Source organism: Peromyscus eremicus, chromosome 11 (assembly GCF_949786415.1).
Source record: "Peromyscus eremicus chromosome 11, PerEre_H2_v1, whole genome shotgun sequence".
NCBI lineage: Eukaryota > Metazoa > Chordata > Mammalia > Rodentia > Cricetidae > Peromyscus > Peromyscus eremicus.
This window is the reverse complement of record NC_081427.1, coordinates 11,487,676-11,514,593: the sequence shown is the minus strand read 5'-3', so window position 1 is coordinate 11,514,593 and position 26,918 is coordinate 11,487,676. Positions and strand designations below refer to the sequence as shown.

Sequence of the window (26,918 nt, the reverse complement as noted above, 5' to 3'; positions counted from 1 at the left end):
CATTTCTAAAGCTGCGACCCTTTAATACAGCTTCTCATGGTTTTTTGTTTTTTGTTTGTTTTATTTTTTGTTTTTTTAAGACAGGGTTTCTCTGTAGCTTTGGAGCCTGTCCTGGAACTCGCTTTGTAGACCAGGCTGGCCTCGAACTCACAGAGATCCGCCTGCCTCTGCCTCCTGAGTGCTGGAATTAAAGGCATGTGCCACCACTGCCCAGCTTTACAGCTTCTCATGTTGTGGTGACCCCCAACCACAAAATTATTTCATTGCTACTCATAACTGTAATTTTGCTACTGTTATGAACTGTAATGTAAATATCTGATATGTGAACTAGGTGCTACCCCACAGGTTGAGAACCACTGATTCAGAGGCAATGGGTATCATTACCACATTTGCCACTTACTCTCGAATGGTTCACCACATTTGCCACTTACTCTCGAATGGTTCAGAATCAAAATAGTACATAAAGGATGTATCTAAATCCACACAGAGACAGACAAGGCAAACAGTGAAATGGTAACAAGCAGGAAATCAGAGGAAAGCTCTTCTTTGCCAAGTATGAGTTCTGACTTCTCAAAATGGTTTCTTCCCCTTCCAAGTAACTGTAACTTTAAATGTAATTAACACTGAAGACACAGCCAACTAAACATCCTGAATAGGCAAAAGTAACAATGAAGCTACAATTCAATTAAGCTGATGTGGATCTGCCCTTTGTATTACCTTTGTTACTTTGAAATAAAAAACTTACTGTAATAATGGGTCAAAAGTAACCCACAATTTCACACTAACCAGCAGCTCAATTCTGTTCTCTTAATTCTGGAAATTGTTAAATGCTAAGAAGTAAAACTGAAAATTTTTGAAAATCCCGTAAGGATCATGCTGTCTATCAACTATGAGGAGACCAGAAAAAGTGAGGCTGATGAACACCAACCTCACAAACAGTAGAGCCCAAAACAAATGCCCAAGAATTGCCTCACTAAAGAGATGGGAGAAATGAGCCTCCTCCCTGCCACCGTATCTCAAGAGAGTCTGCTCATACATGAAAAACGGCAAAGGAAGAGTGGAGACAACACAATAGCTCTACACAGACAAGCCAGGACGCCCACAGTCACTTAGGAAAACGGCCCCTCCAAAGGAAGCTCCCAGGCCTCTGTCCGCCTCATGCCCGCGTGTTCTCTTCCTAAGTTAGACAGGAAGCCCGAGGGCTCGTTATAATGTATAACATGGTGATGGCCTAAGGAACATCCCTGGTGGGTTTGCCCTGCCCTTCCCACCCGGCCAGCACTGCCTTTAAAGCCACAGACATTTCCCAGCACTTAGATCCAAGTCCAGACAGCCAAAGACATGGGAACCACACTTCAATCAAGACTTCCCTGTAGTCTGCAACAGATATGAGTTGAATAAAACAATGGGGCCATCACACCTCACTTGGATATCTGCGGCTACTTGTGTTATCTGTATAAAAGCAGCATCTCTTGGAATTAGGTAAGAAAAGAGAAAGAGAAACTAAATTACAGAGCCCAAACAAACACAGGGAAATGCTTGCTATATACTGAAATCTTTCACTCAACTTTATTTGGTACTGCATTGCTAAATTATAGCTTTGACCATCAACACCCAAGGATCTATGATTAATTATTTTAAAGGAGCTCTGATAAAGTTTTATTAAAGGAAAACTTTCCTGGTTTACTTTTCACCAGTCTGTTCTGGCATGCTTCTAATAATATCAGAATCACCTGGGTCAATGACAGCCAGTGTGCATACTTTGTAGTATTTTCCATATGCTGTGCCCAATTCAATGTTATTGCTACTGTAGTGATGGACAGCAGTTTTAGCCAACAAGGCATAGTATTCTATTTCAGATTTCCTCAAAGCTGGGCAGTTGTTGGCGAGGATAACCAATTTCGCTTTGCCCTGTCCGATCATCTTCAGAGTCTGTTTGTACCCCAGCATCTACTTTCCACTTTTCGTAACAAGTTGAAGCCTAGAGTTGATCAACTCCAGAGACTTTTTCGTTTTCTTTGTGGCCACCATCTTGCTGCCTTAGGTGCGGGACAGCCCCCAACCAAGACCAGCCACCAAGATGGCTGGGGAGTGAGAAAGCCTACATATTAAATTTTAAAATGATAATCCAGACTCTGCAGGATGCTATATACAGTGGTCATTTTACTCTCTCCCTCTGTTGGGAAAATAAAGAGAACAGGTGTCTTTATAGAGGGAAATGGGGCAGGCCATTCACTCTCAGAAGCTGACAGGCTCACCTGTAACCCAAAACCACACCAACCAAATGCTGAAGAAGAGATTTTAGTCAAAAAAAAAAAAGAGCATCTTACACAGGACCTGCCAAATCACAGCACTGAGTGGCCAGTGGAAGAGAGAATACTAACAGACGACCAGCTTTTCCTGGAGGGCTGGGCTGGAGTTAAACCGCTCTTGTGTGGTAGATTCAGAGTAACAGGTATGCTTTTGAGTCAAATTCTCTCTCTCTCTCTCTCTCTCTCTCTCTCTCTCTCTCTCTCTCTCTCACACACACACACACACACACACACACACACACACAGAGAGAGAGAGAGAGAGAGACAGAGAGACAGAGACAGAGACAGAAAAATGAATAAACTGAAAGGTATTATGGGGTCAGTGTAAGAAGAGGAAGCGGAACAAAATAAAGATGGAAACCAACAAAGAAAAAAGTACCCAAAACTCTTTCTAAAAATATCGGAGACTGTCCTTTACAGGTGAATTCCACATGTGAATTATACTTCCAAGTTCAGGAACAGCTGTTTACTCTATGGTTACAGGTCTTCTGTGGGGGAGATATGGACACATTAACAATTCACTCACTCCTCAGAATGAGAAATGGGTAGCTGCAAAGTTAGAAAACACAGGGATGCTCTATGGCAGTGGGGCAGGACAGCCTGTCTCTGAAAGCACCATTCATCCCTAGAAAGCCTTCTTCCATGCCAGGAGTGCTGGGGCTCTGCAGACCCTGCTGCTTGCGCTGCTCTGCCTGTACTGTCCAGCAGCCAAGACCACCCGAGAGGGAACACTTAGAGCATCGGAAATGGTAACTGTCAGTACTGAAAGCCAAGTGACCTGTGCTTTAAGTACCAGACCTTACTTGTTACTAACATGCCAGACAGTTCTCCCAAGCCACCCTTCTCGTGCAAGCCCAGGAAGGGATTTTTATTTCCCCAGGAAAAACCCAAATGGGGTGACGGACTCAATACATCACACTTGTCTATAGGTGACTCTGCAATCCCCTCCCAACAGAATCACAGCCATGTGGCTAGTGATCTAAAAGTCAAGTACATTTATCAACAACAGATCTTTGTCCCCCACAGCACATGTGCCATCGAACTAACCACTCCACAGGGGGCAAAGTCTCGGGAGAGAGACAGTTCAAGAGGCCATCCTCTTCCTGCAGCTCCACCCCAAGTGAGTCTCTCTCACCAGCTCCTCAACCCTGTGACATGCATACAAGCTTTCCCAAGAGGGCAGGGGGCACCTTATCTGGATCTTAAGGGGCTTCCTTACATGGACAGGGAATAGAAAGAGGAAATTATGGTCAAAACACAACTATGAGGGAAATTAAATGTTTCTACTATTGACTAAGAATTAAAACTGAATATTTACACACTAACCATAAATGTTAAGAGCGAGATTTCCTATAAACAAGAAGGTCTGCCCGTGACCCCTAATACATCACAACCTTGGGAGAGCCGTGTTGGAGATACTGGTCTCTATAAGCTGGCAGGGAGCTAAGGTAAAGTAAGGTTTGCTGGGGTTTGGTGGAGTGTTGGTTAAGACCAGATTTCTCTGGGGGAAGGAGAAATCTAACGCCAGAGATCAGGAAGACACAGGGACAGAAGGCAGAGGAGACAGCCACACACCCAGGCCGGCACAGCCTTCCCCCACTGCCTTGGGCTGCTTTTATCAATTCAGAGACACAGGCATGGACTATCCCAGAACCGCTCCAGCTGCAAAGCAAAGCAGCAGTGAGCTCCCCAGTGGTCACTGCGACGTTCCCATCAATGCGTTCATTCCTGGCCTACTGTTCTGGCGAACAGCTCCTCAGAGGACCTTACTCCAGCTGTGGGGCCCTCCTGGCCGCTGCACCCCATCAGATTAAATAAAGCGTGCGAAGACACGAGGCACACCTGTGCTCCAGGCAGATCCCTCAATCACCGGTCAGTTCACCACGTGTCGGGGGCAGAGAACAGAGAAGCAGAAATAAGGGATAGAACACCCAAGCAGAAAACCCCTTCCACTGGTGTGGAGCTGCTACCCAAACGCTTTCTTCACTGGCCACCGAGGACCTGTCTGCCTGCTACTGTCAAGACAATGCACTCAGGGTAATAAAGACCACTCCACGGTAGAACTGATGACGGATGACGAAGGTCACCGTTGCTGTTTTCAATAGTATAACAGAGCTCACTTCTATCAACGTAAGTGATTTTTTTTTTCTAGGTAAGTGTGGCTATTGATTAAGAATCTGACTTTTCTCTGGAATTCTGCCAAGAATACGAGATTAAAATTTTATCTTCTCAGTGCAGGAGTAAAGCAAGTTAGCAAAATAAATATCAGCTATAGTTTATTTAAGTTGATAACGTCAAACATTACCTCTTACTTTCAATTAAGAACAAATTCCAAATTCATCATAACATTCAAAAAGTCTTTTTAAAGCTGGGCGGTGGTGGCACATGCCTTTAATCCCAGCAATCAGGAGACAGAGGTAGGCGGATCTCTATGAGTTTGAGACCTACCTGTTCTACAGAGCAAGTTCCAGGATAGTCAAGGCTACACAGAGGAAACCCTGTCTTGGGGGGGGGGGGGGAGCTTTTAAAAAAGTATCTTAGTTGCATTTTTCAACCATACTTTTAAAAAATCATAATTAAGCCACATTTCACTTTATCACCACTGACTTCATTTAAAAATCTTGGTGAAAAGTTTAAAGGGTTAAAATAGCTTCAGCTAAATCTTCACTTGAATCTTAGTTAAATTACAAATGGGAAAAAAAATACAATATCCCACATCAATAAGCCAGTTTGGGATGTCTCAGTGGAAAGCTGTTCTCCGTGATAATTTTACTGCTCATGTTATTTCTCGAAAGTCACTTCTGGATTGATTTATTTATTCATTTTGGAATCCTTAAATCCCTCTAAAGCAGGAGGTACACCACCTCAGAAGGAGAGGCCAACATTCACTAACATGGAACACTTTTTTCAGCTTTCCTTTTCAAAATGTCGAGGATCCCAGGGACCTACTTCAGAACACAATCACTGTTTTAGAACTTCAATGGCCAGAGCTTCCAAGCTTCAGAACGCAACTCAAGTCTGCAGCCTGCAACTTAACTGGTACTAAGAGCATAAATATGAAGAAAAGCTTGCTCGTACTCCATAAGGAACCCATCATATCAAAGCATAAAAAAAAAAAAAAGTACGCTGCTCCCTCGCAAAGTGACACACTCAATTCTCTTCACAGAATCCTAGGAAAGCAGAGAGGCATCCAGAATAAGACTTCATAAGAAAGAAACCCAGCGTGATGGCTTCAGAATAACCAGAAACCTTTGTTCTCCACACATTCATTTAACGCCAACCAAAGCATGCCAGGCAGGTTAAAAATAATGCATTTATGTAAGTGCCCCCCCCCCCATACACACACTCTAGCAAGGTTAAATGTGGAGCTCTGAAAGAATGATTTATTACCACAAGGACAGGGACCCAAAATAGATTGGCAATAAAAGTGATTGGTCCCAGGGGCACTGAGAACTAATGTAAGCAACATCCTGGCCATGATAGGCATCCGGGAAAGAGCACCGGAGTCCTTTCAGGGTTCTCAGGCCTGGTCCCACCTCTACCCAGTTCCACTCCGGGAGAAAGTCACACAACCGCCCTGTAAGTCTGACTCCTCATCTGTCAAATTCGGAAGCTGGTCCAGCTCAATTCTGTGGGATCTCTGTGTTTTGGTTTGGTTTTGAAGAAGTTTTCCTTGTCTTTTTCAATGGTCCACTCTGAACAAAGAAAGGTGAAGTCCAAATTCCACTGACATATGCAAAAAACAAAACAAAACAAAAACCTGCTAGCCACCCACTCAACCCACTTTAGCACCAACTGGCCTGCCAGGATATGCCAAGCCGAAGAGTGGCCGATCAGGATTACCTAAGTGAGTAGGGAATTGTCTTTAATAAAACATTTAGAGGAGAATGAAATAGCAGCATAGGAAGCAAGACCTTAAGTGGGATGGATGCTGGGGGACTCCTGCCCTGAAATTCAGAGAAAACTACAAAACAATGTGGAGGTACTAACAGCTGTGAAGGGACTACAGCATTCCCAGGAAAGGGGAACAGTCCTCAAGGGCTATCTCCCCCACTCTCTGGGGTAGACACCCAGTTCCCAGCCCCCACCTCCAAATCTTGGCAGGTGGCAGCATCTATACTCAAACACCTCCACGGAGGGAAAGAAAGTGACACAGTAGCTCATTCTATTTTGAGCTGCTCCATTAAAAAGTTCTGTTCATCCAACCGCAGGTACCAGTCTCAGTCTACGGCTACAAAAATAAAGCTCAATAAAGAAGCAAGAAGGTACAAACAGAAAAGGGGAGGCGGACAACTACAGCTGCAGGGCTGAGGAGGTAAAGGTGAGCAAGAGAGAGAAAGCCTTAGTCTCCTCCGGCATGCTGGCAATCTCAGGGCCAGGCTCAGATACCGTGGAGAATGTTCACACTCTACCTGCCCTCCCCAGTCAATGGGAACACATTTTCCCTGTATGCACATCTTAAACACAATACAGATGGACCTGGCAACTCATTCTCCTCAGCATTCACCTTCAATCAACTCTGTCCTGGGGCTTCCTACCTTAACTGCCCTAGTCCATGAAGTCCCCAGCCAAGACCATCCTTACAACCATGGTGCCCATGCCAAACTTACCAGCCCCTTTGCATCCTGTACTAGACACCATTGGCCTAGATGCCAACCACTAAGATCTACAGCAGCCAGCAGCGATTCTGAGCTGTGCAGAGTGGAGAAAGAACTTCTAAAAGGGGTGCACACTGCTCCTGGGATGGGATAGTTCTTCTGAGGCCAACTCAAAAATCTACCCTGGCTCCTGACTATGAGTCAGTAACTAAATGAGAAGTTCGTCTAGTCACTTTGGAGGGTGAAATAAAGGAATAATGAAGTGGCATTACCTGGACAGGAACTCTAAACTGAACAGGCAACCCAGGACTAGGAAAAAAAATAAGAGCAAGAACAGAGTGAGGAGAGGCAATCAATGCCAGCATGTCTTGGGAATCTTGGAAATAAGCCATTCCTCAACTGTTCATAGGACATTAAAAAAGTCTAGTATCATCAGCACCAAAATAAATAAATTAATTAATTAATTAAAAATCCATCTCTATGGTACAAGAACCTTTCTAACATCAAGAAGCTGAATTCTACACAAAATCTATTATTCTGTGACAGATGATAGAAAAAGAAAAAGAAAAAAACCGAAAACCCGATAGCTTCTGGGCATGGAGGAAGCATGGCTCAGTTCTGCTCTACCCAGCCAGTCACACACCAAAAATAAAACCTAGATTCAAAAACTGTTAAAGCTTTCATTTGAAGGAGTTGGTGTTTTTCTAAACCTCTGCTTTCTCCAAGGACCTCACGGGAGATGGAGTGCTGGGGAGTGTATTAAACCCAAGCTGACACCACGGAGACGAAATGTGTCACGTCTAGTCATAACCAATCGGTTAAGATGAATCAAAAATAACCCAGCCAGACAAAGATCAAGAAGACAGAACTACACCAGATATCTAACGGCCCTACTAACTTCTGCCTCGCCCAAGGCTGGTTGCTTCAATTGCTAGCTCCCAGTGACCCGGATTGCCGCCCTGATCTCACCCAATTTGGGAACTGACTTTGAAAGAGGCCACCGAGAGCCTGAGCCGTCAACCTCCCGCGCTCACCCCGGTGCAGGCCGCTCACCAGGCCCCGAGGCTCTCCTAGCAGTCCTCCGGGAGACCAGCGAACAGCCGCCCGCGCCCTCCCCGGCCCTCCTGCCTCTCCGGGACCCGACCTGGACCTCCGTCTCCAGCTCTCCAGCGCGGAGTCTGCATCCTCACTCCCGAGCCTAGCCCGCCAGGGACTGCTCTCCGAGCTGCGGTCCCCCGGCCGCCTCCGGGACGCACCAACAGACCGGACTGCACGCGGGGACACGGGACGCGCGGACGCCAGCCCGGCTCGCGCGGGATCTGGGCCGGGCCGGGCCGGGCCGGGCCGGGCCAGGAGGAGGCGCCGTCACCGGGGTCCCCGGGACGCCCCGTCACGCCCCCTGAGCCGCACACCCGCGCCCCTCCCGCGCTAGCCTCCACCTCCTCGGCCAACCCCGGCTCGCCAGAGCGGACCCCGAGCCACCCGGCACTGCCTCCAGGTCCACGCCACCCACGCCATGCCCGCGAGCCCCAGCCCTGCACCTCTCCCCAGGGCCACCGCGGTCCCAGATGTCCTTCCCGGGCCTCCCCCGGAGACAATGGCTCGACCCGCCGATCCGACCGCCACCTCAGCTCGGCCACCGTCCTCGGTCCCTGCGCTGAAGTGCGATGGCTGCCCCGTGTCACAGAACCACACGCCAAGACGAGATGACAGGCTAGAACCCCGAGCCAAGACACTCGCTGATAATGCGGTCGGGGGTCCAGCTACCAGCGGCCCAAAGGCCAGCCCAGGGCAGAGCCCCGCTGTTCCCGGCCCCGGTGAGCTCGTCCTCCGGGACACCGGCCTCCGCCCACGCCGTCCCCGCCGCCGCCTCCTCGGCCCTCCAGCGAGAGACAAAGAGCCGGCGCCCCAACCCGCGGGGCCGTGGCCACTGCAGCGGGAGGGCGAGGGGTGTCCACCCCGGCACGAGGGGCGAGTGCCGGGAATGGCGAGTGAAGGCGCCCGGGACAAGCCGCAGCACACGGGCGGCGTGGGCAACCTGACACGCTGCCGTGGATCGCTCAGCCCCGCTGCGGCGACGGGGAACGAGAGCGCGCAGGGCTGTACCGGGCCGGAGAGCGGGGCGCGCCGGGCCGGCCGAGCGCGCGGGGCAGCCGCGGGACTCACCGGATCGGAAGAAGGCCGCGATGTCGGCCAGGTCCTTGGCGGCCTCCTCGGCGCCCTCGCCGGCGCCGCCCCCGCAGCCGGAGCCCGCCGCGCTGGCCGCCGCCGCGGGGCCGGAGGACGCGGCCGGGGCGGTGGCACCGCCGCTGCTGCCGCTCATGGCTTCGGCGGCGGCCGCGCCCGCCTCGGGCCCCGCGCCCCTAGCTCCGCGCACCCAGCGGCTGCCCGCGCCTGGCCTGGCGGCACCGAGCACCCAGCTGCCCGCGCCCGGCGCGCGGACGCACAGCCCCGGGGCGGCGGGCGGCGGCGGCGGCGGCGGCTCGGCCCGAGGAGCGCGCCCACATAGACGGGGACACCGCCCGGGAGCCGCGAGCCTGGCGCGGGGCGGGCGCGCGGAGCCACGGCCTCGGCGTGGCCGGCCGGGGCGCGGGCAGCGGCGCGGACACGCGAGGGCGGGGGCCGGGGCCGGCGGAGCGTCCGCGATCACGGGCGCCGGCGGCAGCAGCGGGCCTCCATCTTGCTTTCCAATGGGGAAGGAAGGAGGGGGAGGGAGAAATCACGGCCGAGGGAGCCCCGGTGAAAGGAAAGGGAGAGCAGGGAAAGGAGAGGAAGGAAAAAGAGGGGCTTCGGCAATTTCCGGAGAGCTTCGTTAGGGGCCGGAGCGTGGGCTCGGCGGGTGGGCGGGGCCTGATGTGGGAGGGACCACGGAGGGGCGGGGCCGCGCCTGGGAGCCCGGAGGGCGGAATGGAGTGGCTGCTGGAACGTGGAAGAGGGCTTGGTCTCCTCCTCCTCCAGGGCAGTTCCAAGGCTGGGAGGAGCAGGAACAAGTGTGACCGACCCACACTGGCCTTCCAGGCCGGCCACTGCGCCCCCTGCCAGGACTCTCACGCCTACACTGCAAGCGGTCCTAGCACTGGAGCGGTTTCATGATTATTTATGTCACCCGCGGGGCCGGGTGACCAGGGCACAGAGCTGGTGTGTCCCTCGCAGGCGCAGCGCTGACACGGGCTGTAGAAAGGGCTCGGTAATTGTTGAATGAGCAGAGAGGCGATGAAAACAGATTATCTGCTCTCGTCTACCGTCTCCTTGTATACAAAAAAAAGAAAGAAAAAAGAAAGAATGAATGAATGAAAAATGAGGCTTGCGGAAGAATCCCCATCTCCCAAGTGTCCTGCGTCCTCAAGCTACCCAGAATTATGGGAAAGATGATGAAGGCAGGGGAGACCAGAAGAGGAAAGGGGCCTTTAAAAAGATGCATGTCAAGTCAGCTGTGTGGAATAGTCAAATTCTGCTTTATGTCAAGGCTGCAAGATGAGTGCCATGAAGGAATGGGTGCCAGATAATTAAAGAACAAATACTGGAGAAAACAGATCAACAAATTTCATCAAACTACACCACTACCTATGTTTAACAGGACAGCGATGATTAAATGAATAACTAGTGGATAGTGGCCACCAGGTCTTTCTCGCTTGGGAGTTTTGGACAAGCAAGGGGAGTAGGCTCGAGTACTTAGTTTCCTTCAGAATAAGGGTTGAAGACATAAATAAGAACTCCTGTTCAACTTACTGTAGATGTGTGTAAAGACCTACAGATGTGTGTATACATTCAAGATAGTACATATGCCTTCATCCTCTTGCCTGTCAATTGACTGGGCCTGGAGACATTTTCATAACTACCCACACACCTAGCATTTAGATCATTTAGATTGATTCTCTCTCTCTCTCTCTCTCTCTCTCTCTCTCTCTCTCTCTCTCGTGTGTGTGTGTGTGTGTGTGTGTGTGTGTGTGTGTGTGTGTGTGTTCATATCTGTTGGGACATATGTCTGTGTTCATGTGAATGCAAGAGTTTCATACCGAGTGTATAACCCAAACACTCCTCACCTTATTTTTTTGAGACAGAGTCTGTCACTGAATCTGGAACTCCTTGATTAGTTAGACTGTTGACTAGCAATACCCAAGGATCTTCTCATCTCTGCCTCCCCAGTGCTGAGATTATAGGCCCAAACTACCACATCCAGCTTTTTACTTGGGATATTGAAGGTCTGAATTCAGGTCCCTATGCTTCAAAGAAAGCACTTTACTATAGATGCAACCATTTCCACAGCCCAAAGATCTTGTTTTTAATACTTTTCTCCAATTAAAAAAAAAAAACCTAGGGCCCATGGGGAAATTGGCTGATTCTGGTGGTGGGACAGGAAATATTTAACATGATCCTGAAGCATCCTGTTGTGCCAGAAGGTAAGAAAGTGGCTTCCCAAGAAAAAAGTTAGCAGGGGTAAAGATTGTCCAAGAGATAAAGGAAACAACTGAAAGAGTTCCTAGTGGCCAGAGCTGGAACAATTTGAGTAAGAAAACATAGCACTTGTTGATTATAAGCACGAAATGAATATGTCTGAGTCCATATGGGTATGGGGTAGCAGAAACAAATTCCCAATGTAGAAGAATTACAAGTAATTTGTGTGGAGACTGTCCTGAATGAGGTGGAGCAGAACTCCTCTCCCCTGAAATACAAGCTGCACACAGTACTTTCCTTCCAAAGACAACAAAACTGGTGAGCCTCTTCCAACAGAGAAACCGCAACCTTGCCCTAGCCCGGTGACCAAGGTGAACATAAGAAGCAGTAAGGGGCCCTGGCCATGTATACCAGATATAATAAGGCCGCTATGATCTTCCCATCCGAAGCACCTACCTCAACGTGAATATAACAACATCATATGAATGAGGCACTTCCTATAAACTACCTTACCAGCACTCTCTTAAACTTTCAAGGTCATCAAAAATCAGAGAAGGTTAACCAACAGTCACAGCTGTGAGAATCCTAAGGCCGCGTTAGAACTCAATGCAATGTAGCTGTTTGCTAGTGTTGCTGTTTGGTTTGGTGACGAGTTTTCACTCTGTAGCCCAAGCTAGCCTTGAACTCTCCATTCTCCTGCCTCAGCCTCCCAAATGCTAGGAGCATAACTCCTGAGAGTACAGTTGGGTGTCACCATATTCGGCTCAGTGTGGTGGGTCTTGATGGGTCTTGATAAATTTCTATGGTTAAAACTAAGTAAATCCGAATAACATGTGGACGTTAGTCAATAACAGTGAACCCACGGTGCATGAGAAACTGGGTCTGGGGTGCCTGGGGACTCTCTCCACAACTTTTTAGTAAATGTCAACCTTGTTTAAGATTTTTTTTAAAGTATGTTTAAAGCTTATTTTTAATCAGATGAGCAGTCTCTTAGAACAAAACAAGCCAGCGGGTCCACATCTCATGAGCCTTCAGCTCAGATGCGTTTAGAGTGTTTCTCTGTTTTTTTTCACTTGGTTAATTCCTATCTGTATCATCATTCCCTCCCTTCCATAGCCAAGCTCCCAGAGGCTTTCAGAGTGACAATGGAGAGATTGTCCCCAGTCCCTGGACATCACAAACCATGCTGGGATGTCTATTCCTCTACCTGGACATCCTGCCCAGATTTTGAGCATTGCATTGCTGAGGTCAGTTATGTTACACCCATCCATGGGAACTCAGATCAGCTGGCAGCCGTCAGGAAAATACTCAGCTGCTCACTGTGGTGCTCAGTCCCAGCCCAACCCCAGAAAAAGGCAGCCACAATCCTCACTCTTAGATCGTCAAGGCTTCCTGAGCACAGGCTTTCTCTGAGACCCACTTTAAGATGTAATGCTACCCATCTCTACCCACCAAACCCAATGGAAGACTATTTCCTCTTCTTGAATCCCAGTCTCATCATTCTTCCTTCCTTCTCTGTTTGCTTCGGTGTAACCTTTCTATTCTTCAAGAGACTTGGCTTTCAGTAGCCAACCAACTTCCCCCTTCAATTCTCTCTACCAGGGATTCCAAAAGTGTCTCTTAAAATTCAAAGACAAGGGCTGGAGAGATGGCTCAGAAGTTAAGAGCACTGGCTGTTCTTCCAGAGGTCCTGAGTTCAATTCCCAGCAACCACATGGTGGCTCACAACCATCCGTAATGAGATCTGGTGCCCTCTTCTGGCCTGCAGGTGTATATGCAGACAGAACACTGTATACATAATAAATAAATAAATCTTTAAAAAAAAAAAAAATTCAAAGACAAGGGCCAACGTTTTTCTTTGCATTCCTCCCATAGTAATCCCACTTTTGGCTAGTAAGCACAATGTCACTTCTCTTCTGACAAAATAAAATAGTAGGGAAAAGTTTAAAATGTGAGAAAATGACAATTGTTTGGATGAGAAGAGGGACAGAGTAGATGACATCATGTGGCCACAGGCAGATTGGCAGCATGTCTGTGGTGAACCTAGGAAGTGACAGCTGAAAAAGGCAACTAGTGTTGGAAAGTTCCTGACTGGGGCAAACTCAGGGTGCTGGGAGATGGGCTTAAGGAGAATGTGACTGAGTAGTAATTGCTACTCAGGGCATTGGGGTTTGGAATGGACAGGGAATGACTGGTGTGTATTTGGCAAGAAAAGATCTCTACTCAAGGGACAGAAATTCTGGCCAATTCTATCTCAGGTACTCAGTCCAAGAAAGGAATGAGAGAAAATTTTTGTATGAGTATGGGACACATGCAGGCTCTCCCTGACATCTGAGCATGTGCAGGGAGATCTAAACAGGGTTTCACGACAGCTGCTGTTGATCCTACCCAACCTTCAAAAATCCGGCTCCAGTTTCATCCTCTTTCATGAAGGTCCTACATAACTCAAGTTGATCTCTCCCTTCTCTGAATTGCACACTAGTCATTTGGGCATTTAATCGTGTGCCACATTCTATTATTTACAAGTTTTGTGTTCAGTGTCTTGCCTAGGAGACGAAGCAATCCTTTGTGATTAGCATGCAGGTGCCGAGTGCTTCTTGTGTACCTGGAGCTCCACGAGGCCCAAAGACATGAAACAAAACACAAACCACCAGCTATGGTAGAGAGTGCAAACTATCTACTCAATGCCACTCTCCTAGGGAGACATAAAGCCCAGCTAAAAATCTGCATCTCCCAACCCTGGTGTCCGTGTGACTGGGTACTGACCCCCATGAGATACAAGCAAAAGGGCAGGATTTAGCATCCATGTGCTCTCTGTCTTTTGCATTTGACTTCAGAAACACCAGCATCCTGATGCGGATAAAGAGGCCATAGTGTGACTGTGAAACAGACTCCATGGTGCAGGTGGATGAGCAGGCCATCTCTGGATGGCTTATAACATAAGAAAATGAAGACCCTGGGGCTTGAGAGATGGCTCAGTGATTGAGAGCACTGGCTGCTCTTCCAGAGGACTTGGGTTCAATTCCCAGCACCCACATGGCAGCTCCCACCCATCTGTGACACCAGTTCCAGGGTTTCTGACACCTTCACACAGATATGCATGCAGGTAAAAACCCAATACACATAAAATAATAAGTAAGTAAATTATATTAAAAATGAAATGAAGGCCCTGACTTGGTTAAGTGGCTTGTATGTCAGGTGTTGAAGTGTACGCCTTTCCTTTGTATGTGTGTGTTTGTGTGTGTCTGTGTGTGTGTGTGTGTATCTGTGTGTTTGTGTGTGTGTGTGTGTGTGTGTGTGTGTGTGTGTGTGCATGTATGGTGGGGTATGCACACGTGTGTAGGAAGTCCAGATGTCAATGTTGGCTGTCTTCATCTGTCTATCTACCATTCTCCACTTCACGTTTGAAACCTGGTCTCTCACTGAACCTGGAGACCGCTGCTGCCCTAGGAACCCTCTCGTGTCCAGTTCCCCAGTACTGGGATCAGATGGTGGCTTTTTTTAGGCAGCTGCTGAAGATAGGAACTCAGGTTCCCATGCTTGTGCAGCAAGCAGTATTGACTAAGCCATCTCTGATCCCCAGACACAGTCCTTCATTGATGTTTCTTTATCGATGTTTGTCACATTTTCTTTTTCAGCAAAGCAACCCTTAAAATAAAGATAAGTGAAGAAGCAGGATGTAGTTATTTTGTTGAGAGTCTGGGAGGGGACCCCAAGGAGCCACCACATGGCAAACATGTCTTTGAAGTTGGTGGGGTTTTTCTCCAAAACAACGTGAATTGTTTTCTTCTTTTCATTCATCTGTATTTACTTTACTATAAATATTATATCTTAACTTGTTTCCTAGTTGATAGGGGTAGAACTGTATATCCCCCACTCCCAAAAGATATACTGAACTCATAATACCTTAAAATGTAACTTGACTTGGGAATAAGGACATGGCAGATAAAATTATTCAAGACTGGGGGCATACTGAAGCAGTGGTCTTATAAGAAGATGGCCTGGTGAGGACAAGATTGGAGAATGCCACCCGAAGATAAGTTGAAATGATGCATCTAAGCCAAAGACTTGGCAAATCACCAAATCAGTGATGAGGCTAGGAAGGGTTTTCCTGCTGGTTTCAGGAGGATTGTGTGTGGTTCTACCCTGAGTGTGATTCAGACTTGTGGACTGAAGTCTGAGGTTCCCAGAAACCTGGGGTGATAAACTTCTATTGTTAAAGTCTCCGGGTTGTTAGTACTTAATAGTCATGGTATCCCCAGAAAATTAGTACAAAAGCCAATACACTTGTCTAGTATTTGGGGGGGAGTGACTCTGTAATTCTAGGAATAGAGTCATCTTGTGGATGCCTTAAAAAAAAAAAAAAAGAATCCAGAGGAATGTGGGGAATAGATGAGTGAAAATTTATTCTGAAAATGTCTAGTTGGTGACTTGACCTCTGGCCACAGTTTGGAACCTGTATTCTGTTCTCTGTTACTGTAAGCAAAGACCTATGGTTGGCTACTTTGTAAGGAAAAGAGGTTTGCTTTGCTCACAGTTTTCAAGGCCTAAAATCTGAATTGGATAGTTCCATTAGTTTGGCCTCTGGTGAGGGAACTCAGGTACATCATATCAAAGTAGATGGTACCATGACCTCTCACACATAAGCCTGTGCGAGAGGAAGATAGAGAGATCAGGGAGGTAACTCCCTCAGTCTCTTATGACAACCGTCTCTGAAGATCTAACCAGGGTTCCATGAGAACTACACTAATTTACACATCTCAATTCTATCCAAATTGTAGAACCGTAGCTACAAATTTTAACGCGGAGGTACAGACACCAGGGGTCTCTAGATTTGCCTAGTTCATCAAAGGCATGAGCCTAGAAAGTACCACGTTAGGTCACGTTCTACTGACCGACAGTTTTGCCCCATGATGTGCAGGCCTGGGTGGATTGGTGGCTGTCCAATTGGTGCTGAACCAGATTAAGAAACATATGGGAGAAGAAGTGCCCACCCCCAGGGCCATGGCCTCTCCATCTGCTAGGGTCATGCCAGGTCAGCCCAGCAACATTTCCACATACACCTGGGCTTTTAGACCTCTTTGAGAGTGGCCATGGAACCACAAAGCTGGAAAGGCCCAAACTAGAGCCCAGCCTGCACTGCTCTGCAGCTCTTTTCATAAATTTGGAGCCCACAGAATCGCTGATTGGCATGCAAGATTGATTGATAAGCACTTTTCATACCAGTGTTCTTTGCAGTATTTGAAATATCTCTAAATATACAAATCCAGCAGAGAGGTCTAAAAGAGAGAGTTAGGAAGAACGAACCTGGAGAGGGAAGATAGATAGGGGAAAACAGGAGGTAGATGAGGAAGTTGATGATAAGGTATACAGAAAGATGGGTGGGTGTGTAATATTATGAATCTCAGTTGTCTACTAGATACACTCTAGAATAATCTGAGAGGTGGGCTTCTGGACCCACGTCCATGGGAGGTTTGGGCACATTTATTCATCACTCTGTTGCTGGGCTGTGGATGCAATGTGACCCTCTGCCTACAGTTCCTGTTGCTCTGACTTTCCTACCTTGGTGGACTATTGCTTCCAACTGTGACCCAAAATGATGGTTAACGTACATGAAGTTGCTTTTGTCGGAGTGTTTTGTCACAACAACAGGGAAAGTCACTAAGACAGCAATGTGTATGTGTGTGCATGCGTGTACCTATGCCCCTGCCTGTCTGCATTTGGGCTGGCCACTTATGGAAGGCTTGGTCTAGTAGCAGGGAAAGGCAACAATACCAGAACTAAAAGATGAAGGTAGATTTGCCTCTGAAATGAGCTCAGCCTTAGAGGTGGCTAAGTTTTGTTATGACCATTATATAAACGAGACAGGGATTAGAAAGGACATTATTTGTATTTATCACCTCATCTTAGAACTGATCAATGTTCAAGCAGTTAAGAACTGGTGACTTCTACTTCCCTGCCAGTAATTTAAAGAATTCCAAATTGGTACTTTTTTTTTTCCATCTGCATTTGAAGAATCTGACATTCTATCTAGCAAGATCCATTCACTCCTGACCAACATTTGGTTTTCAAGAATTCTCAGCAGGGGCTAAATACTCCCAGGAGTGCTTACACCTTAAACCTTTATCCCGCAGTGCATCCTAGAGAAGATTGCTGGGGTAGCAGAGCATCAGCTCAGCCTAATGGGAGATACAGGAAGTGAAAGAGCAATGAAAATCTCCAACCAGAAAAGCATCTGCTTCCCTTTTATGCAGGGCAGGCCTTGCTACTTCTGTCCAGAGTAGAACCTGAGAAATATCCACTCTGGGTCATCTGTAAGATTGATGATGTGTCTGTGTTAGGCCACTGACTACCCACTGAATCATCACAGTACCTGTTACACTTATGTAAGGGGAAGCTTATGTAAAGGCATTTTGTCAGGTTGGGGTATTCCAGAAGACTTGACTTGCTCACATAACAAACAATCACTCAGTCCCTACTGTATAGTCTGCCAGAGTGAACAAAATAAGCCAGACCTCTTGCCTCACAGACTCACTTTACACTGGAGGTCGAGGTGTGTACCAGATACTAAACAAATAAACGTCATTATGGAAGAGTGACACATGCAACAAAGGGAAAAGGTAGAAGTCTGGGGATAGGGCAGTGAGCAACATCAAATATAACAGTACAACATGGATCAGAAAGCAAGAAAATGAAAAGAGCATAGGTCCAGGGAAAGAGAACCTGAGGAGAACTGAAAAGGCTCAAAAGCAGAAGCCCCAAAGGAGAACTGGCAGGGTCTCTGTGGCTGGGTAGGGCACAAATGGGGAATGTAGTCAGTGGGACACAAAAATTTTATCATTTCAGATCTCCTGGGTGTTTGCTAAAGTCTGCCTTTACTGGGAGTGAGATGATAGATGTGGATTCTTGTAGGAGAAGATTCAAGTGATTTTAGGTGGAAAGAAGAATTGGATGGACTCATCAGAATTATTAAGAAATGCCTCTAAAAAGGATGTTGCTAAGAATTTTGGACATCTCAGAGCATGCAAAACCATGTTAACTTTCCATTTCTGAGAAATTAAAAATTTGTAATGAACTTCAGAAAAGGTCAACAGTCTGAAGTCCATCTGGTTCCTAAAGTTCTAGATAGGGAATTATGGACCTAAAGACTGTATTCAAACTAAATTTGGTGCTACATGCCCACGCCTGCAGCACAAAGGAGGTTCTGGTAGTAGGATCCTGAGTTCAAAGCCAACCTGGGCAATGAGATCCTATTTCAAAGAGAAAGAAAAAGAAGAGGAAGAGATCTGGGAGACTTATGCAACTGGTCAGTAAGTACATGAAAAGACGTTGAATGATACGAGCCACGAGGGAAACGCAAACCAAACCACAGTGATCTACCATTCTATGCCCACTAGAGTGGTGAAAATAAGAAGACAGTAATAAGTAATAAGGATATAGAGGAAGTAGAACCCTGTTCGTTACTGGCAGAAATGTAAAACAGTGCAGCCACTTCAGAAAATGTTTTGGAAGTTCATCCAACAGTTAAACATAGAGTTGCCATATGAGCTGGCAATGATGGATATGCACCCAAGAGAAAGGAAGCATATGTCCACACAAAAGCCTGTATGCAGATATCCACAGCCATGTGATTCACAGTGGCCAAAAAGTGGAAATGCTCCAAATGCCATCAGAGGAGTGTATAAAGAGCTGTCATTCCATATGATGGGAGATTATCCCTCCATAAAAAGGAAATACCAATACTTTCTGTACAGGGGCAAGCCAAGACAACATTCTACTAAGTGAAAGAAGCCAGAAACAAAGGACGAAGACTGCATGATTCCGTTTATAGGAAATGTTCAGAAAAGGCAAATCAGGGACATCCTGATGAGAAATGAACAGTGCTGTATCTGCCATGCAAGGTTCCTCCCCATAGACAGCAAACACCAAGTGCCATGAGACTTGGGAGTGTGAACGTGAGCTTCCCCATCCTCAAGTGCAGTCCTCATAGGGCCAGCTGGCATCTGCTATGGCAGGTGCTGTCTTTGACTGGCTGTGATATATGGTGCCACCCCCCTCAACAGCCAGCCATGGAGTAGAGATCGTTCACCCTCTTTCCTACAGGAGAGGCACGTGCCAACGGTTTCCACCAAGCTCTACAGTTTTAGGCAGAGAATGCAGCTGGTGATGACAGTCTCTCTTCAGTCAAGTCCTGAAGAAGTTGCAAAATAACAAGAGAAGAATCGTAAGACCGGAGCAATAGAAAATTCCCAGGGATTGTGGAGCGCGAGGTTGACAATGTAGCTTCTAAAACCGCTCTTGCTACAATTACTGGAGACGATAACTTGGAAGTAATCACCAACCTTACAAAAGAGGGAACCAGGAGAGTCAATGGCCCACCTTCCCTGCTCATGCTGTGCATTGGCTACACCCACCCAGGAGCCAAGGGGAAAAGGAGACTGTGGATGTCCCTGTAGGCCAGTTTCATGAGAACAGAGCAGAAAACAGAGAGCAGATCTGCTGGGCCAAAGCAGAACATCTAGTTCTGCCATGTACTGCTCCAGCCTTTAGAAGTCATGAACTGGTCAAGGGCAACCAACAGCTCTGTAAGCCTGACGTTGTACACGGAACACTAAGTGAGCAGACCCAGCTGGAAAGAGAAGTCCAGCCTCTTAAGAAGACAGTTATGATTGTGAAAGGGGAGTATATGTTCAAGTAAGCAGCAAGGGCCAAGGGATTCAGAGAACAGAGAAACCCTTTCCTCTGTGGGTAATGAGGGAAGAATTCCTAGATCAGAATTTCATTTGCTGCTGGTCAAAAGCCAAGGCTTGAAATACAAGGAGTAAATACAATATGATCTTTTCAATAGACAAAGGAGATGAACTCTGTGCTCTGAATAAATGGAAACTGGCCTTATGTGCATTGACATCCAGTGACATCCTTTTCTTGCTGGCCTGGTTCTTACTATACAGACTCAGCTGGCCTTGAACTCACAGAGATCTACCTGCCTCTGCTTCCTAAATGCTGGAATAATGCCATGTTCTGAATTTGACTATTTAAGTCTTACATTTCATTGACTCTTGAGAGTCTGGAAGGGACTTGGGAAATGCTAGGACTGACCATAAGGTTGGAGAGAAGGTTTTAAATACTCGTTATCACTGAAAGACCAGACAACTGGGCAGCACCATGAAGGGGGCATAGTGTCTTAGGGTTTCTATTGTTGTGAAGAGACACCATGACCACGGCAACTCTTATAAAGGAAAATATTTAATTGAGGTGGCTTACGGTTTTAGAGGTTTAGTCCATTATCATCATGGTGGAGAGTATTGTGGCATGCAAGCAGACATAGTGCTAGAGAAGGAGCTGCTACATGTTGATAGGCATCAACAGGAAATAGACTGTCTCACTGGGCATGACTTGAGCATGTATGAGTTCTCAAAGCCCACCTCCACAGTGACATACTTCCTCCAAGAGGATCACACCTATGCCAACAGGACCATACCTCATAATAGTGCCACTTCCTGTGAGATTATGGAGGCCAATTACATTCAAACTACCACACATGGTTGGTTAGTTAAAAATCTTTTTGTTTGTTTTTTATTTCTGTTTTTCAAGATAGGGTTTCTCTGTATAGCCCTGGCTGTCCTGGAACTTCCTCTGTAGATCATGCTGACCACAAACTGAGAGATCCACCTGCTTCTGTCTCCTGAGTGCTGGGATTAAAGGTGTATGCCTTCATGCCCAGGAAAAACCAATCAAAAATCTGGAAAAGTAGGTGGGATTGAGAAGAACTGAGAGTAGATGAGTCAAGAAGCTTCTACGACAAAGGCAGAGGCAAATGTGCCAGAGAAGAAATGCATTCAGAGCTGTGTCAGACAATCTTAAGAAAGACAAACCAGGGCAAAGTTGCAGGAGGTCTTGACTGCCAGGTCAACAACTCTAAACAATCATCCTGAAAGCGACCTTCTGCTTGAGAGTGCAGCGGTGCATCAACATATCAGAAATTTGAACAGGACATTAAGCTAGCTTATGTGTGCAGGGTGGACTGAAGAAGGAACTGATGTTCCAGGATAAAATTAAGGAGTATCTTGGCATTCTAGATCAGAGCTTGCAAGTGATGCCCAGATTGGGTTGTGAGAAAGTCTGCTTGTTGGTTCTTGAGTACATTAGTGCAGTCCAGTGGGGATGGAGACAGGCCCAGAGCCATTTTTCTCCAGTCTTGACCTGTCCAGTGTGCTGACTAAATAATGCCGTTTTTTGTAAGTGCTACCATATGACAGTTGTGAAGCACTGTTATGAAGGAATGCTTAGGCCAAAGGCAGTAGCAACATGAGGAAAGAGTTGACACATTCACAGTAAGAAATAAAAGCCAGCCCTTGACGGTTCCAACAGGAGACAATAGCCATCCACATGGTCACCTAATGACTAGAAGAAAGATTTGAAGCTCGGAGACACCAGGGGGAGTAGTAGGATGATAGCCAGAAACCTACAACATTTTATAAGGAGGAATCCTTGAAGACCATGGAGCAAGCCAACTTTTAGAGTTCAGGAGGAGCTCCTAACATCTCTGATGACTCAGGACACTGGGAAGGAGTCAGATGTAGCTGGATCTAAAACTTCTTTTTGACATCTTTCAGATTGCAATACACTTCACGCACGCATCGCAGTCCACGGACGTAGGAGATGTCACCTCCGCCTCCTTTGCCTTTTGTTCCGAGACACAAATTCCTCCCTGAGAGGAGACTCAGGTAGTTACCTCCCACGTGCAGAATGAAGCTCCACTTGTGTCTTCTAGAGCAAGACTGTTCTCTAATCAGCTCTTCCCAACCATGCAGACACGAGAAAAGCAGCCGCCATCTAGTACCTGAAATACATCGTGGTGATTTTTGCCCATGTGGTGAGACTGACATTTGAGACCATTTAAAATCCTCTCTCTAATTCATTCACTATCTTCATCCTAAACCTCACCTTGGTAGCATCTCTTGAGCGCTGTTGCTTTTTGTCTTTCTTCCTCTCCCCCTTCCTCAGGTGTCATGGAATTGGTATCCCTCTAGTTCTCCTCTTCTAGGAAGGGTGGAGAAGCCGGTGCTAAGGCTACAGTGCTAGTAACATGAGTCTGTATTAAATAAACTGCAAGAGAAGGCTCAATCTGGAATACTAAAAACTACTCTAGACAGAACAGTCCAAACCATGTTGCCCTGGAATCCTACAGAAATAATGCAGATTTTTATATTATGCACAAGCTGCGTTTGAAGATACTGGCCTTATGTTACTTAATTTCCCTATAATAAATAAAAACCCATGTGTTCACTGTTTTAGACTTTGGTAGTAGGAAAGTTTATCTCTGCTGACAGATGGCTGTGCTTCCTCTCCTGAGCTAATGCAAACTGTGTAGCTCACGGTGTTTCTTTTTATACCTTGGAAGTCAACACGCTCAGAATTAAGTGGTGTGCTTATTTGCATCGGTTTTACAATAAATTCCCCTTTGTGTTGTGGCTTTCATTCTTTTAAATTTGTTCTTTTAAGTTTTTACTTCTCTCTTTACCCTAAGTTTGTTTGAGTTCTTCTTCAAAAACGTTGGGGACAAGGGGATGGATGGAGGGGTGGATTGTATGATAGATGGATCGTGATAGATGTAGATGATGGATGGATGGATGGATGGATGGATAAATGGATGGATGGATAAATGGATGGATGGATGGTGGGATGGTTAATCCTCATTGTCAGTTTGACTGGATTTAGAATCATCTAGCTGACACACTGTAGGTGTGTCTATGAAAATATTTCCAGAGAAGTTTCATTGATAAGAGAAGACCTACCCTAAATGTAGGCAGCAGTACCTCATGGGGCAGCACCATCCCATGGGGCAGTGCCACCCCATGGGTTTAGGTCCCAGACTGAATAAAAGGGAGGGGAAAAAAGAGGAGAAAGCATGAACATCAACATTCACCTCTCCTTGCCACACAAGCAGCCGGATCACATTCCTGCTGGCTTTTCTTCCCTGCCATGACAGGCTCTCCCCCACTCCCCCCACCCCCCACCCCCACCTTGCCGCCCGCCAAACTGTGAATCAAAATAAACCTTCCTCAAGTTGTCACAGCAATAATAAAAGTAGCAAATCCAGATGGCTATATGAGAGACAGATGAACAGGTATATACACCAGTTTGCCTCAATCGTTAGCAAGAGAGAAAGATTGACTCCAGCAAAATTCATATTCTTTCTGGTCTTCCTTTATGCTATAACAACAACTTAGCTAGTGTATTTGTATAGATATAGGAAGTTTAGTGGGGCATGGTGTCACACATCTTTTGTGCCAGCACTCAGGAGTCAAAGGCAGTAGGATTTCTATGACTTAGAGACTAGCTTGGTCTACATAGCAAGTTCCACACTAGCCAAGGCTATAGTGAGACCTTGTCTCAACAAAATAAAACAAAATATATTTGCGAAGTTCACCTTTAGTTTACTTATTTTTCAAATGAGAATAGCTTCATTTCCAACATCATACAGTTTTTCTGAGGTTTAATTTGATAATACAGGTGAGTGTTGAATATGGTCAAGCTAGGACAGGGAAAGCTCAATGAATGTTGGCTATTACTACTACTCAATGGTATAACCCTCCTTTCATCTACTCTAATAGCTTCTTCTCCAATACTCATTATTTTATGCAATGACCTATGAATCTGTCTTAGAATGAAGAATCTTAGAGTTGAAAACATTGGCTAATTAGCTAGAGTGCTTCTGATAATCAGGAAGTGGGGGTCATGGTCTGTTGGTAGAGGCTTCTTCAAGCACCTCTGGAACAAGAACTTACCACAGGGGATATGAGCTTCCACTAGGACTAAAACTAGTCAGAATTGAGAGTAGAGAATAAGCTTCCTGCAGTCCAGTGTCCTGGATGCAAAGGCAGACACAGCCGTAAATGAAAACACAAGCTGCTGGTCACTAAATCTGCTACCCATTAGGAGTCAAATACGTAACTGTGAAATCCCTTTGTGCAGGAGGAACCAGCACCCTCATTCTTTTGCAGCCCACAGCTAGCATTAGCCTTCTAAGGGCTTGGACGAGTCACTCCAGGTAAGCTTCTGGAGAGAGCAGAGGAGCTGGTGGGTATGCTGGGCAGAAAAAGGGCATGCTGATCAGCAGGAGAGACACACACCTGGGAGTCCCCTGGAATTTCTCCAAGCACTTTGGGGCCAAGGGCTAATTTGCAAGGATTTAGAATTCTGCGTTGTAGTAGTGAGTTAGCTAGCCAGTAAACATTGAATATTCATGATCATGCAATGTCATTTGTCTCTGTGGGTGCCTGGGGATTGGGGAAATATGAGAAAGGACCCGAGGTAAATAGAATGCAGGCTTCTGTCTTGCAGACAAGGGCTATTCCTCTGCACCTATTCCCAGTTGAAATCCCTCCTTTCTCTGCAAGTCTGATGAGCCTCCTGAAGGGCTCCAAAAACGTTAACTCACCCCTCACCCTTAAACATGACCTTCCGATTCCTTAGTGTGACATTAAGGATCTGCACTGGCTGGTTTTGTGTGTCAACTTGACATAAGCTAGAGTCATCAGAGAGGAAGGAGCCTCAGTTGAGAAAATGCCGCCATGAGATCCAGCCATAAAGCATTTTCTCAATTAGTGATCAATGGGGGAGGGCCCAGCCCATAGTGGGTGGTGTCATCCTTGGGCTAGTGGTCCTGGATTCTATAAGAAAGCAGGCTGAGCAAGCCATGAGAAGCAAGCCAGGAAGCAGCACCCCTTCATGGCCTCTGCATCGGCTACTGCTTCCAAGTCCCTGCCCTGTTTGAGTTTCTGCCCTGACTTCCTTTAGTAATGAACAGCAATATGGAAGTCTTTCCTTCCTAGCTTGCCTTTTGGTCAGAGTGTTTTGTCATAGCAATGAACCCTAAGACAAAATCCATTTGCTAATGTCTCAAACCTCAGAATCTTCTTGGAGACTTCATTTTAGAGCAATTGATTGAAGAAATGTGGTGTTGGGAGTGAATCCAGAGCCACGTGCCTTCTAGACATTAAAATTTTGGGTGTGAAATGGTCCTCACAGGCTCCTGTATTTGAACACTTTGTCTTGAATTGGTGGCACTATTTACAAAAGGGGGAAGTTGTAGACCTATCTTAGTTGCTTTTCTATTTCCATTTTAAAAAAAAAATGCCAGGACCAAGACAACTTATAGAAGAAAGTGTTTAATGGGGACTTACAGTTTCCGAGGTTCATTCATGACCATCCCTTTGGGGAACAGGGCACCAAGAAGGCAGACACGGCTTTGGAGCAGCAGCTAAGAGCTATGTCTGAACCACACCCATGAGGCAGAGAAAGACAATTAGCTGAGAATGGTGTAGATTTTTGAAACATCAAAGCCTACTTTTAGTGACACACATTCTCCAACAAGGCTATACCCCCAAGTCCTTCCCAAATGTTTCTACCAACTGGGGAACAAGCATTCCAATATAAGTGCCTATGGGGATGTTCTCATTCAAACCACCAGAAGAACCTTGAGGAGGTAGTGCTTATCCTGGGGAGGTAGGTCACTGGGCTGGGTCTTTAGGGGCCATAATATTCCTGGCTTTTTCTTGCCGTATTTTATGCTTTCTGATCCATTGACATGTGAATAAGTCACTGTTGCAAAGCTCCCATTCCCCAGGATGGAGTAGCCTGAGTCACCATGGCCCCCCTCCCCTCTGTGACAAGCTGTGACCTTGACAATTGGGAACTAAAACGAACCTCTCCTCCTCTGAGTGGCTCCTGTCAGCTATTTCGACACGACGACAGGAAAGCAACCCCCAAGTTGTAGCCTCAACCCAGGGCCCCTATTTTAGATCCGCACTGTGGAAGCTGCCCCAAGCAGAATGCCAGAGGATGTTCCTGAAGCTTGACAGTTCCACTCTTGGTGTCACATCTGGAAGCGGTGCTATGGGAACACCGTGTAGGCCAGGATCTCAGCCTCATGCATACAGGGCTGGTGGAGATCAGCGGGAGAACACCCATTGTCATCCCACAGTCTTCTTTCAAACCCATGTCCTCTACGGGGCCTCTGCACATGATGTCTGGGATAGAGGGCCTCTTCTTTCCCAGTTCCAGGCTGACTTTTCTTATCATTCTTTTCAGTCATTTTCTCTTATGACTGCTTGAGGTGTTTAAATGACTATTCCCCACGAACACCCAGGGATCTGGTCTACCTCAGTCATGCTTTGTCTCTGATGCAGCAGCTGCTACGACGCCCTGCAGACTTAGTCAATACTCAATATTAGCCTGCGTAGACCCTGGATGACAGAATCTGATTTCCATCTTTTATTTTGGGCAGTGACGTTAGTCAGGTTGTTGCCTCTCATGAGATGATTTTTAAACCCTTTCTTCAGTTCACCTTGTTCTGGTTTGGCAGCAGAAGGTTTTCAAGGGCTTTCCCACACATGTCAGCCCTAAGGTAGGTCTTTGAAACCCTTTCCAGTCTGTAGTGAAACGCACCAGTGTGGCTGAAAATTTCTTTCCTCGTGTTTTCCTTTGCAAAGAAAAAACAAAGTCATAGACTTCCAAACCAAGACATTTTAGGGGCCAGTTTCAGTCTGGATGATCCACTCTGTTTTTCTAAGCACCCCTCTTTTTCTTATCTCTGATTATGACCTGC

The 26,918-nt window shown here is 46.6% G+C and overlaps 1 protein-coding gene and 1 pseudogene across 2 annotated transcripts in view; both read right to left on the bottom strand.

The window, feature by feature from the left end:
- The window catches only part of Trio (trio Rho guanine nucleotide exchange factor), a 310,438-nt gene extending 301,205 nt beyond the window's left edge, over positions 1–9,233 (bottom strand). Inside the window, exon 1 of one of the 2 annotated variants that reach the window (XM_059276653.1) lies at positions 9,077–9,233. In XM_059276653.1, coding sequence (XP_059132636.1) covers positions 9,077–9,233 — 157 coding nt within the window. The remainder of the gene's footprint in view (positions 1–9,076) is intronic. The other variant, XM_059276654.1, reaches the window with a different exon arrangement.
- On the bottom strand, positions 1,684–2,031 carry LOC131921899 (large ribosomal subunit protein eL30-like; annotated as a pseudogene).
- Positions 9,234–26,918: the final 17,685 nt, after the last annotated feature.